Source organism: Lissotriton vulgaris, chromosome 10, assembly GCF_964263255.1.
Source record: "Lissotriton vulgaris chromosome 10, aLisVul1.2, whole genome shotgun sequence".
Taxonomy (NCBI): domain Eukaryota; kingdom Metazoa; phylum Chordata; class Amphibia; order Caudata; family Salamandridae; genus Lissotriton; species Lissotriton vulgaris.
The window spans coordinates 773,046,049-773,059,049 of record NC_141698.1 but is presented as its reverse complement, the minus strand read 5'-3'; the positions used below and the strand labels follow the sequence as shown (position 1 = coordinate 773,059,049).

Below are 13,001 nucleotides of genomic sequence, written 5' to 3'. Positions count from 1 at the left end.
TCGTGGATGAACAAATGCCTTAGTCGATGAGCCCTAAAGTAGTTCTTGAAAGTGGTGACAGAGCACAGTCTGGTAGGTTGTGTATTCCAGAGGTAGGGTCCAAGCAACTTGAATGATTAAAATCATCACAGAGATAACTGAACCCTTCTCTTTCCTACACCTCAAGTAAAGGTGTGTCGCTATTGGGTACATTTGTTTACTCTACTCTAGGTTTGGTACCAGTGCATGACTATCTAATATTCTTCCTCACAATGCTGAATACTTTGGAAACGTGTGTACAATATTCAGTCAGTCAGTCAGTCGATAACTTTATTTCGGTCACAGCGGACCATAAACGTGCAAAGTTAAGTACATACATACAAGGGCAATAAAAAGAATAAATAACATGTGTACAATATTCAATATCTGCTCCCACAGTTTTTCGGAGACTTCCCTCTCCTACTGTGACTCAGATTGTATTTGGTAACCACATTCTTTGGGTCTCAGAATTCATTAAGTATACTCTATAACCTCCAGATAAAGCCTTTCATCGTATCACATGTTTCTAAGAATTTGTGAAAGGGAGTTAGGGGTCCAGTAGCCCCTTCCTTAAATTAGGGTTACTTAGCCAAGACATCTGTCACTTGTCACACAGGTTCCTTATCAATAGGCATTCCCTTAGTTTACATCTCTGAAATCGCTCTCCCTCCATAGCTGGTGAGAATTAATGGTTATAGTAGATCTGGATGATAGGAGCTTAGAAAGTAGTGAGACCTCCTTAACTAATACCTTGACCAATGTCGCTAGTGGGGGGTGTAGTGATATTTGAGCTATGTAGGTTTTGTGTGCATGACTCTCTCTGTAGAGCGATATGGAGCCATCTCTTTTCTTTTTCTCTGGCTGATCATTCAATTATTATCCATAATTTTGTTTGCATAGTAATATTTCGGAAGGTCAGACATGCAAGACCGCCCCCATTTCTAAATGCCATTAAGATGTTCTTGTTAAATCTAGCTCTTCCTCTGGCCCAGATACAGTTTAGAACTAAACTCTGGAGGGCTTCTATTTCCTTGAATAATTAAGAGTAAGTTTGGAAGAAATCCTGTTGCGGGAGCATTGGAACAGTGAACTAAGGGACAGGGAGAGGCTGCTGGCTCCTGCTCCTCATGTAGTGTAGCAGTTAGTGCTATTTTCTAAGTGCAAAATGCATCCTTGAACCCATTTTGGGCACAAGGGTGCATTTTGTACTATGAAAATAGCAATATTGCTAGAATGCCGATAATTGCGAGTAATTGTGCAGTAATTAATTTACAGAACATTTCACCAGTTATGCCCACCCCTAGTAACTATATGTTCAAGATTTTAGACTTTATTTATTTTAAAGTCCAAGACATTTTTTAATTTTACTAAGCTCTGCAGAAGGGTGTGGATCAGTGAGGAGTAGAAGCATGTCATTTGCAAACTTGCTTATTTGATGATTTCCTTCCCAAATTTGACTTTTATATCAGTAACAAGTGTATCAATGCAGCCAGCCATTTTATTACCAGGGTGAAGAGAATAATCGACAGAGGACAGCGCTCTCTTGTCCCTTTAACCAGCTGCATCTTATCCAAACAAATCCTATCTAACCTGAGACACAACTACAGAGCCTTATGGATAGCCATAATCCAGCTTCTCATGTCCACTTTAACCAGCACCACTTATAGGATAACCCAGCTCACCCTGGCAAATTCTTTTTCCGCATCCCGAGTTACAGGGAGAGACAGAATTTCTCTCGAAATTTCCTGATCTGGTGTGCTACTTTCCCTATTTTGTTTAGGTCCTTTATATTTCAAACAAAACCCACTTGGTCAAGCTCTATCAATAATAACAACAAGAAAAACTGGGGGTCTATATAAGAGCTATTGGAAGCTCCAATAAGCTGAGAACTCCTAACAAAGTGAGTCAAAGCCTATAGTACAAATGTATGTATCTAAATACATGAATACCAGGAAACCTACTCAACAGAGACACATTTGATTGTTAGTGAGACCCAAGCAGAAAATATTGAATTCCCATCAAAATTATTGTAAAGATCAAATATTATCATTTGGTCATCCAAAATGGGATGGTCTGTCTCTTGATCATCGGGACCTTTCCATAACCCTCTCTGAGTTGGGTCACACCCACAATCACATTCTTGACCTTAAAGTTTTGAAGAAACCAAGTGCAGTGCAAAACAAAAAAGTATGTGGTGACTTAAAATAGGGTAAAGAGTCAAGAACAGTTTTAATAAGTATTGCCCTTTCCCTAGCTAAAAACAAGAACAGTGCAGAGGAAGCAGATTTCATATATAACTGCAAGGGGGGGCTAACATGTTGCAGCCGACTGGGAAAATGATTCCACGGCTTTCTTCAGGGCCTCTGTTCTAAGCGTTTGCTACTGCGTGATTACATAATGAAAAAAGAAAAAGTAATTTGGATAAAGGAAATATGTGAACAATCCATGTTCCTGTTCCTCTGTATCAACTGGTGTGTCTCACATCTAAAAAGGAAAACCAAAATGAGTCCTGTATAGAGAAGGAAACCAGTGTATATCGTATGCAAATTACACCAAAATAGAACTTATTATTACTCACCCAGAATGACCATGGACTAGACCTCACCCCTCCTAGACCAAGCTCAGGAAGTAGGAGGCCCCGCTCTGTGCAGGCAAGGAATGGGGTACTTAGAGGAGGGGGAGAAGATAAAGTTAGCATATAGACGCCCCCTCCAACCAATATATGATGTAGACCCTCCCCTATCCGTGCCCCACAAACTCGAGCAGCCTTATAACAACTGACAGGATAAGCTCACCCAAATAAAACCCAAAGTTAACTCACTGAGGACCTATTGATAGGGTCAAATACAGCAGTTATACCTCTATCTCCAAAGAGATTATATCAACATTTTGGAGAAGCCACATATTCCATCACATATTGGGGATGTTTCAACATTTTTGTTCATAAAGGAACAGAAATGGACACCAGTCCACCTGCATAGGAGGAGACTAGCCAATGATGCACGCTGCTTGTTTTACACTACAGAAACAAGTCAAGTCAAGTCAAGTCAAAAAATTTATATAGCGCGCTACATACCCAGAGGGTCTCAAGGCGCTTGAAGAGGGGTGGGGAATTACTTGTCAAATATCCACGTTTTAAGTTGCTTTCTGAATGCTAGGTGGTTCTGAGTAAGGCGAAGGTAAGTGGGAAGTGAGTTCCAGGTTTTAGCTGCTAGGTAGGAGAAGGATCTACCTCCCATGGTGGTTTTGTTGATGCGAGGTACAGTGGCAAGGGCTTGGTTGGATGATCGTAGCTGGCGGGAGGGGGTGTAGAAGGACAGTCGTGTGTTGAGGCATTCGGGTCCGATTTCGTAGAGTGCTTTGTGTGCGTGGGTTAGGAGCCGGAAAGTGATCCTCTTATTGACGGGGTGCCAGTGGATGTTTTTCAGGTGACCAGAGATATGTTCTTTACGCGGGATGTCTAATGTGAGTCTGGCTGAAGCGTTCTGGATGCGTTGGAGTTTTTTCTGGAGTTTAGCGGTAGTACCGGCGTAGAGGGTGTTTCCGTAGTCCAGTCGGCTCGTGACCAGAGCGTGGGTGACCGTTTTCCTAGTTTCGGTGGGGATCCAACGAAATGTTTTTTTGAGCATGCGAAGAATGTTGAAGCAGGAAGAAGAGACGGCGTTGACTTGTTTGTTCATTGAAAGTGAGGAATCCAGGATGACGCCCAGGTTCCGTGCGTGGTCCGTCGGGATGGGTGCTTTTCCAAGGGCTTCCGGCCACCAAGAGTCGTCCCAGGCAGAGGGGGAGGTACCTAAGATAAGGACTTCTGTTTTATCTGAGTTCAGTTTCAGACGGCTGTGTTTCATCCATTCGGCTACTTCCTTCATTCCTTCGTGAAGGTTAGTTTTGGCGGTGCTAGGGTCATTGGTGAGTGATAGGATCAGTTGAGTGTCATCCGCGTAGGAGATGATGTTGAGGTTGTGTTGGCGTGTGATGGCCGCGAGGGGGCTCATGTATACGTTGAAAAGGGTGGGGCTGAGTGAGGACCCTTGGGGTACGCCACAGATGACTTCAGTGGCCTCTGAGATGAATGGTGGGAGGCGGACTCTCTGGGTTCTTCCGGTGAGGAACGAGGTGATCCATTCCAGTGCTTTTCCTTGTATTCCGATGTTTCTGAGGCGCTGTAGAAGGGTGCTATGGCAGACTGTGTCGAAGGCTGCGGAGAGGTCAAGGAGGATGAGGGCGACTGTGTCTCCATTGTCCAGGAGAGTTCGAATGTCGTCTGTTGCTGCGATGAGGGCGGTTTCAGTGCTGTGCTTGGCTCGGAAGCCGGATTGTGAGGAGTCGAGGGATTTGTTTGTTTCGAGGAAGGCGGCGAGCTGGTTGTTGACCGCTTTCTCGATGACTTTGGCCGGGAATGGAAGGAGCGAGATGGGGCGGTAGTTTTTGAGTTCGGTGGGGTCAGCTGTGGGTTTTTTCAGGAGGGCGCTGAGTTCGGCATGTTTCCAGCTTTCCGGGAAGGTTGCGGAGTCGAGGGAGCAGTTGATGACGTCTAGGAGGTGCGGTGCTATGATGGAGTCTGCTTTGTTAAAGATGTGGTGAGGGCATGGGTCTGTGGGGGATCCTGAGTGGATAGAGTTCATCAGACGGATGGTGTCCTCAGTGGAGATTGGCTTCCAGTCATTGAGGGTGTTCAAGGGAGGTGGGGGTCCTGCAGGGGGATGGGTGGGTTGGTCTTCGGGTTGGTTGTCGAAGCTGTTGTGGATGTCTGCAATTTTGTTGTGGAAGAATGAGGCTAGGGAGTCGCAGAGGGTTTGAGAGGGGGTGATGTCGTTGGAGTTGGCCGAGGAATTGGTAAATTCCTTGACGATGTTGAATAGTTCCTTGCTGTTGTGGGCGTTGTTATCTAGTCGGTCCTTGAAAGCTGCTTTCTTGGCATTTCGGATCAGTTGGTGGTGTATGCGGGTGGCGTTTTTGAAGGCGTCCTTGGTGCTGGTGGTTGGGTCTTTTTTCCAGGCCTTCTCAAGGGAGCGGCAGAGTTTCTTGGATTTCTTAAGATCATCGTTGAACCAGGAGGCCTTCTTGCTGCCAAGTTTGAGTTGTCGTTTTTTCAGTGGTGCTAGGATGTCGGCGCTGTTGGATAACCATAGGGTGAGGTTGGTGGCGGCTTGGTCGGGGTTTGAGGAGTGGGCTGGGGGGTTTAGAAGAAGCGATGAGGAGATCTGGTCGATGGTGATTTTGTTCCAGTTTCTTTGCAGAGTTGGTTGGGGTTGGTTGTTGGGTTTGGGCTTGTTGTAGGTAAAGTGAACGCAGCTGTGGTCAGTCCAAAGGAGAGCCGTGGTGTGGCTGAAGGAGACATGATTGCTGGAGGTGAAGATAGGGTCGAGTGGGTGACCTGCGATGTGGGTGGGGGAAGTGACCAGTTGTTTAAGTCCGAGGTTGGTGAGGTTGTCCAAGAGGGTGGTGGAGTTGCGGTCGTTGTTCTTTTCAAGGTGAAAGTTGAGGTCTCCCAGAAGGATGTAATCTTTGGAGGGGAGCGCGTGTGGAGTGATGAAGTCCGTGATGTCCTCACTAAATTGTGCGCGGGGTCCTGGAGGTCTGTAAAGGAGGGTGCCTCTGAGTGTGGTCTTGGGGTCGATGTGGATCTGTAAGTGAAGGTGTTCAGAGTTGGCGAGATTGACGTCTGAGCTGGTTGAGATGTGGATGGATTTCTTATGGACGATAGCGATTCCTCCTCCTGTGTGGCCGGTACGGTCCTTGCTTATGATCTTATAATCTTCTGGGATGGCAGTGGTGATGTCTGGGGCAGAAGAGGCGTTCATCCATGTTTCTGTTAGGAAGGCGACGTCCGGAGAGATGGTATCTAGTAGATTCCAGAGGTCGATGGCGTGCCTGTGGACCGATCGGGTGTTGAGCAAGATGCATTGTAGGTGGTTGGGGTCGGATATCTGTGGTATGATCGTAGCGGAGTTGTTGTCGGTGCCATTGAATTTGCAGGAGATGCATGAGAAAGGTCCGTGGGTTTGTCCAGGAGCGGCTTGGACGCAGTTTGGGGAGCGGACGGGGTTAAGGGCTAGGAGGGTGGAGGCATCGTAGGTAATGCGGGAGTGGTGGGCATGACAAGGGCCAGGGGGTCTGGCGCTGGGCGCGGTCCAGGCGTGGACGGGCGTAGACGGGCTTACCTTTGGCGCACCTTCGGCGAGGCCGTAGCGCGTGGACGCTGCGCGTGGGACCATCTGGTATAAATGGACAGTGGAGGGGGCGGAGCGTGGGAGGGGCAGCAGGGAGGCGGTAGTGTGGCTGAGGGGCGGGCCTGGGGAGGTCAACAACAACAAAATGGAGGGTCCGAGTGGTAGGCAGACAGGGGTAACAATAACAGAAGTACAGCGAGTGAGCACAATACAAATACAGCACAATCTGACCAAAAGCGCTATATAAATGCAGCACAATCTGACTAAAAGCGCTATATAAATGCAGCACAATCTGACTAAAAGCGCTATATAAATGCAGCACAATCTGACTAAAAGCGCTATATAAATGCAGCACAATCTGACTAAAAGCGCTATATAAATGCAGCACAATCTGACCAAAAGCGCTATATAAATGCAGCACAATCTGACCAAAAGCGCTATATAAATGCAGCACAATCTGACTAAAAGCGCTATATAAATGCAGCACAATCTGACTAAAAGCGCTATATAAATGCAGCACAATCTGACTAAAAGCGCTATATAAATGCAGCACAATCTGACTAAAAGCGCTATATAAATGCAGCAATAGTGATCCCAATAGCGCTCAGAGAGGCAGGTAATCAGCAGAGGCGCCAAAATACAAATACAGCAGCAGTTCAGTGTTCAGCGCGCTACAACGATACCAGGGAGCGTCGCAGCTGAAGCACAGGAGGAGCGTGGAGGAGCGGCCGTACTGGAGCTGGTCCAGGTGGTCACAGTCAGGCTGGGGGAGAGGAAGGCTCGATGAACGTGGGTGGGAGGGGCAGCAGGGAGGCGGTAGTGTGGCTGAGGGGCGGGCCTGGGGAGGTCAACAACAACAAAATGGAGGGTCCGAGTGGTAGGCAGACAGGGGTAACAATAACAGAAGTACAGCGAGTGAGCACAATACAAATACAGCACAATCTGACCAAAAGCGCTATATAAATGCAGCACAATCTGACTAAAAGCGCTATATAAATGCAGCACAATCTGACCAAAAGCGCTATATAAATGCAGCACAATCTGACCAAAAGCGCTATATAAATGCAGCACAATCTGACCAAAAGCGCTATATAAATGCAGCACAATCTGACTAAAAGCGCTATATAAATGCAGCACAATCTCGACTAAAAGCGCTATATAAATGCAGCACAATCTGACTAAAAGCGCTATATAAATGCAGCACAATCTGACTAAAAGCGCTATATAAATGCAGCAATAGTGATCCCAATAGCGCTCAGAGAGGCAGGTAATCAGCAGAGGCGCCAAAATACAAATACAGCAGCAGTTCAGTGTTCAGCACGCTACAACGATACCGGGGAGCGTCGCAGCTGAAGCACAGGAGGAGCGTGGAGGAGCGGCCGTACTGGAGCTGGTCCAGGTGTGACACCTTCTTGTATTTAGCTTGGGAATGCCCTGCAATTTGCCATTACTGGAAACGTATATCGACACCATTGCACTGATTACAGAACATGTTTCTCAGCAAACACGCCTGGTAGCCTTACTAGGATATGTGAAGGATATCTCTTCGAGGATCCGAAATCTGTACATCATATTGCTCCTACTGGACAAGTGTAGGTTTGCCATCCACTGGGACAGACTCGCTGCCCCCTGCTTAAACATTGGCTAAGGGATGCAGCATACTGTCAAGAGCAACTTGAGGCCTACTAGGAATTGATGCTTGGGCACACACGGCCAAAGAATATTTGGGCCAGCTGGTTATTATCTATCCGCACAGCAGGATACTGACTCGCGCTGTTGTGTAGTGTCTATATATCTATATAGGATCTGCACGTTTAGATAATATAAACTGTGGGATTGGTGTCCAGACTGATTCCAGACACTCCCAACGGATATGTCCGCCTGTATACCAGCTAGCTAACAGTGCTACTATAAGCTCCTCTATGGCATTGTTTTTACTGTGACTTATATTAAACTGATTTTAACATTGTTTTGTAACAAATCAACCTGCTCTGTGTTTAATTTTGCAGTACAAATTTCACTTTCATTCATGTCTGCAAACATTCTATGTCTTTCACATTAAATAACAACTCATCAATGGTTAAGCAGTTTGTGGAAAGATAATGGTATAGCCATGTATTATGAGAAATGCAGCCCCCCTTGACACACATTATAAGCACATGTTAGTCACCACGGAGCTCCATGACATTGTGTAGGAACTCATTCTCTATCTGGTCCAGAACTCTGTGTTGCCTTGCAATATTATAATGTACAGCAAGGTTTTTATTATACCATATATTATAGAGAATTTAAAGGTAGACAAGTGAAAGTAAATGTAATAATCCAATGTTTATAGCCCATCATCAATTTTCTTCCATAGTTTTTGCATGTTTTCCCACAGTCCTTATGGTATAATTGCATAATAAAACCGTCAACACATGAAACTATGTTATTAATTAACATCTGAGTTGTTGCACTTGAGAACACAATTCGGCATATAAAAAACAGCACATCAAAACAATGAGAATATGGATGTGCTTCACAAAATAAACTACCCACCCAATTTACATGTTAGTTTAATCTATTAATTATCTGAGGGCATATTAGTACAATCTATTAATTATCTGAGGAAGGTATCTAAAGTTACGTGTCAAAGCAAATGCATATTTTGTAATTTCAGGAAACCCATATAGACATGAAGTTATCAAGATTCCTTCTGATTCTCAACGGAAGAGCATACATTGGCCCGGACAAGAAGGATACTTTCATGTGAGTATTTCATTTCCAAGAAAATTGTATTTAAATTTAAGAGACATTTAATATTACTTCATCTGTTTGAAGATGACCTGATAATAATCTGTCAAATCCAGGTTGTTTAATAGGACAAGGCCATTACTCTAACTAGTAACCTTTCCTCCGACCACTTTGAATGAAAACAGGAAGATTGGAAAAAGCAAAGTGACTGGTTTTGATGGTAACAGGCAAGTCATATATCTGAGGGAACAACCTCTGACCAAGTTTAGGAAATATGCACATCAGGGAAATAATTCGATTGAGCAGCCTTCAAACAATGTGTATAGTCTGTGCTTCCAGGAAGAGGCTCATGTATCAGGTGGGAGTAAAGCAGAAGATGATACAGTGTTGGGTGCATGTAAGTGTATAGGGGTAGGTACAGGAAGTTCTTTTTCCGTCCTGGAGCCTGACACAAGCAGAAAAAATGTCATGCAAATGCAAACCACCGGCAACCTAGAACATGCCACGCACAAAAAAGCAATGGGTTGGCATGGCCATGCCATATCAGGCTCATCTCACTAATTTTAAGCAATTTTAACACTTCCATCTCTCTTCAGCAAAATCTAGAGAACCTCCAGCAAAACAGATTTTTACTTCTTATGCCATATCCACTGTCCCATATACTCCTTCTGTTCAACTGGTAAAAATATATATTTTACTGTAAAATACCTGTTTTGCAAGATTCTGTTTGTACAATTCTCGTACTTTGTGCTCTAGTGTATTTCAGTATATGAGAGGTTTTACGTTTTTTATAAAACAAATTCTAACGTACTTTAAAGTTCAATTTTATGTTTCAGCATTTATGCTTAAAATATGTATTGTTGTATATCATAGCAAGTCATTGTTCCTCACAATACTTATTTTTTCTTGAGGCGTGGCTGCAGTAATACACACTATGGACCCTACTCATGATGGGAAAGTTACAGATGTAGATTGATTCATGTTTAATTTTACTGTTACACTTTAGAGAAACTTAACCAGTTTCAGCTATTCACTATTTCAGAGTATAGAGTTACTTATAGTGTAACTTACATCTCTTCACTCCTCAAACAGGCATTGGAGTCAAATTTACAAGTGTAAAGTTATTGCTAATAATTTTTCACAAGTTAGGATTTATTTTAGCATTATTACCTGTATGGTTTTATATTAAGTCTATGTCTTTGTTGTTTTCTGTGGAAGGGTGTTGCTGTTCCAATGACTGGCTATGTATCATGCTAGACTTGATCCAGGTCTTTACTGGGGTAAATGTATAACTGTTTTGGGACTTTTTTTGGCTGTAGTAGTTTTGAATAAATAGTAATAGTATATGAGGCTTACTCTTATGTGGGTCGGTGTCTGTCCCTCCCATAACTGTTCCGTAGTCCTCCTTAAACCGCTTCCCATTTAGCAATAAGTACTCCATAAGTTCAAGCCACTCTCCCGTCCCTACACATTTACTACAAAAATGTAGGCTTACATATGTGGAGATCCCTGCAATATTAGCAGAAGTCTCCACAAAGAAAAGATAAGAGGGGGGACAGAGTTCTCCACATGTAGGTTTGTGAATAGCTATATGAAGTACTTGAGGATTACTACTTTAGAACTACTAAATATAGTCCAAAATGCCGTTTGTGAATAGGCCAATTGAGAATAAAAACACAAATCCAGCAAATGTAAGACCTGCATTTGGCATTACCATGGGCAGTGACAGTCTCAGACATGCAACATTATGTTTTTAATTGAAAAGAAGTCTTAGATACAATCAGTTGCTATTTGTTCAACACATTAGGCAAAGTGCCCTGGTGAGAAATAAGTGAAAAATACAGTGATCAGTAATTCTACATTGCCATTCTCTTTAAACATAACATCCTTTGCCCTAAAGTTTCTTATGTTTAATACTAATGAAGTGGAGGATTGGGAACATACTTCTGGCTGGCACACTATTTTCCTTGCTATAACTGTAAATTTGCCAGTAAAATTAACTTTTAAGCACCAGAATGTAAACAGAAATGCACCCTATGCCTATTAATTATGTCTTTTCAGATTGTGTGTTCTGATTACATTTTTCCCTACCTATACTTTTACCACCTTTACTTTTACTTTGGAACCTGACCATTATCAAACTCACTATTACTTGGAACTGGATGTGAAATGTACTTCTGTAATTGTCAATTATGAGTGCTAGTGCTGGTCCATTCAATCGTAGCTAAGTAAAGTAATGTCAAGCCATCACAACTAGATGCAGTCAACCTCAGAATTCCAGCAAACTTTCTTTGTTTCTCTCTGCATTTCATCCTGAAACTTTGATAGAACATCCATTAAGTTGTAAAAGTGCGTTCTAAAAAAACTGAAATTATGGTGAGATCTAGCTAAGACTCTTCTAATGTACTGAATTGACTAGAGGACGCCCCTTTGTTTTGCAAGATACCCCCCCCACACACACACACACTCACTATAGAGAATTCTTAACTCTGCATCCAAACTCATGTTAGGATGTTTGACCACATTTATCTATAAGATCTATATTTACTATATTTATCAGCATTTGTAAACAGACATATCTGTCCTCAACATTGATCCACTTTATGCCTCCAACTTTCAGCATTCGAATGACATCAGTTAGTTACTGGCAGGCATTGTGTGAACAAGATATTACTTGATAGCTGTAGTTCTCTCCAGGAAAAACCATCTTCAATTTCTGGAATCAGCCACTGAAAGCCATGTGTTCCATGACACCAGTACCTCCATTCCCAAATTGTCAGAAACTCCGTGGGTTCTCGCTAGGACAGATTTACTGAAGTTGGGGCTTTTGCTTCTTTCCATTTACATTTGAAGCAAATTTGTGATGACAAGTGGTGTGCCCCCATAACAATTAAAAGATGTACATTCCTATCATTTAAAAATCTGTGGGTATTCAATGAATTTTACAGGACCACGTCTTTTGACCCCCAGAACACACCTATTCATGCCCGAACCTCGCAAAACGGAATTTACTATCTTAATTAGATTACTGAACACTAGAGTTCAATTTACATGTGCAAGAAATTGAACTGAGTATTCTAATTAAATAGAAATAGGATTGGGTACTTTGGTCTAAATATGGATTAGGCTCCAGACTGACATCACTAGATTGAAGACATCTTGCTCCCTTATTTGCCCTGACACGGTCCCTTTATTTGTTGTTTCCCCACTTTCCAGGTTGTAAATGTTTTGAAGGTTCTTATCGTGGTATGCACTGAGGTGTGTTCATAATAGTGAGCTAATATCAAGCAATGTAAATGTTTTCTTTCCTCAAGAGCCATGCCCAAACGTGATAAAACATATTACATGTGTTCAAACACAATTTCATACTTCATCATTTCTTATTTGTGTTTTTTTGTTGCAGATTCCCAAATTTGACCAGGAAAATCAGCAAATGTATTATCCTAAACCACCAAAAACAATGTTTCCAAACGCAACACTAAGACCATGGGAAGAAACACTGTCTCAGAGATCAGCGAATGTCCTTAGAAACTTGGAGAAAGCACAGTGGCTGACAACGTACAACCAGAGTTTTACAGGTATTATGTCAACTTGAAATGTTTCCACATTTTAATGACCCTCTCGCAAAATGTTGCTTTACTCTTTTTTGTTGTTGCAGAAATTGAGATTGTTGTTGCACATTTATCAATTTTCAGACACACCAGGTTTAAGAAATTTCAATGAGGCTACTAAACTATAGAGTGAGGCAAGATGGCGGCCGCTTAGCTGTGGCTGTAGTGGAGCTGCGGTGAGGGTGCCGATCGAAGGAGCGAAAATGGGCTTCTAACATCAACCGAAACGCCGACTTGCGGCTCACTTTGTTTTGCTGGTTCTGGAGGCGGAGGAAACTGTCGGGGACCTCTTGGGGGCATGCTAGCCACGTTGTCCTGTCGCGGATCAGCGGCTCGTGTGCTGCGGGGCCTAGCAGCCGTGCTGTCGGCTCTCTCTCCCGGCTCGAAACGCCGCGGCTTCCTTGGAGGGTGGAGCCAGATACGGAGATCGTTGAAGCGGGAAAGTTCGGAGAAGAGATTCGAACGC

The 13,001-nt window shown here is 43.4% G+C and overlaps 1 protein-coding gene across 1 annotated transcript in view; it reads left to right on the top strand.

The window, feature by feature from the left end:
* SPMIP4 (sperm microtubule inner protein 4) overlaps positions 1-13,001 on the top strand; it is a 189,163-nt gene that overhangs the window by 112,913 nt on the left and 63,249 nt on the right. Inside the window, exons 6-7 of the mRNA XM_086941689.1 lie at positions 8,851-8,939; positions 12,328-12,502. Of these exons, the coding sequence (XP_086797815.1) occupies positions 8,851-8,939; positions 12,328-12,502 (264 nt within the window). The remainder of the gene's footprint in view (positions 1-8,850; positions 8,940-12,327; positions 12,503-13,001) is intronic.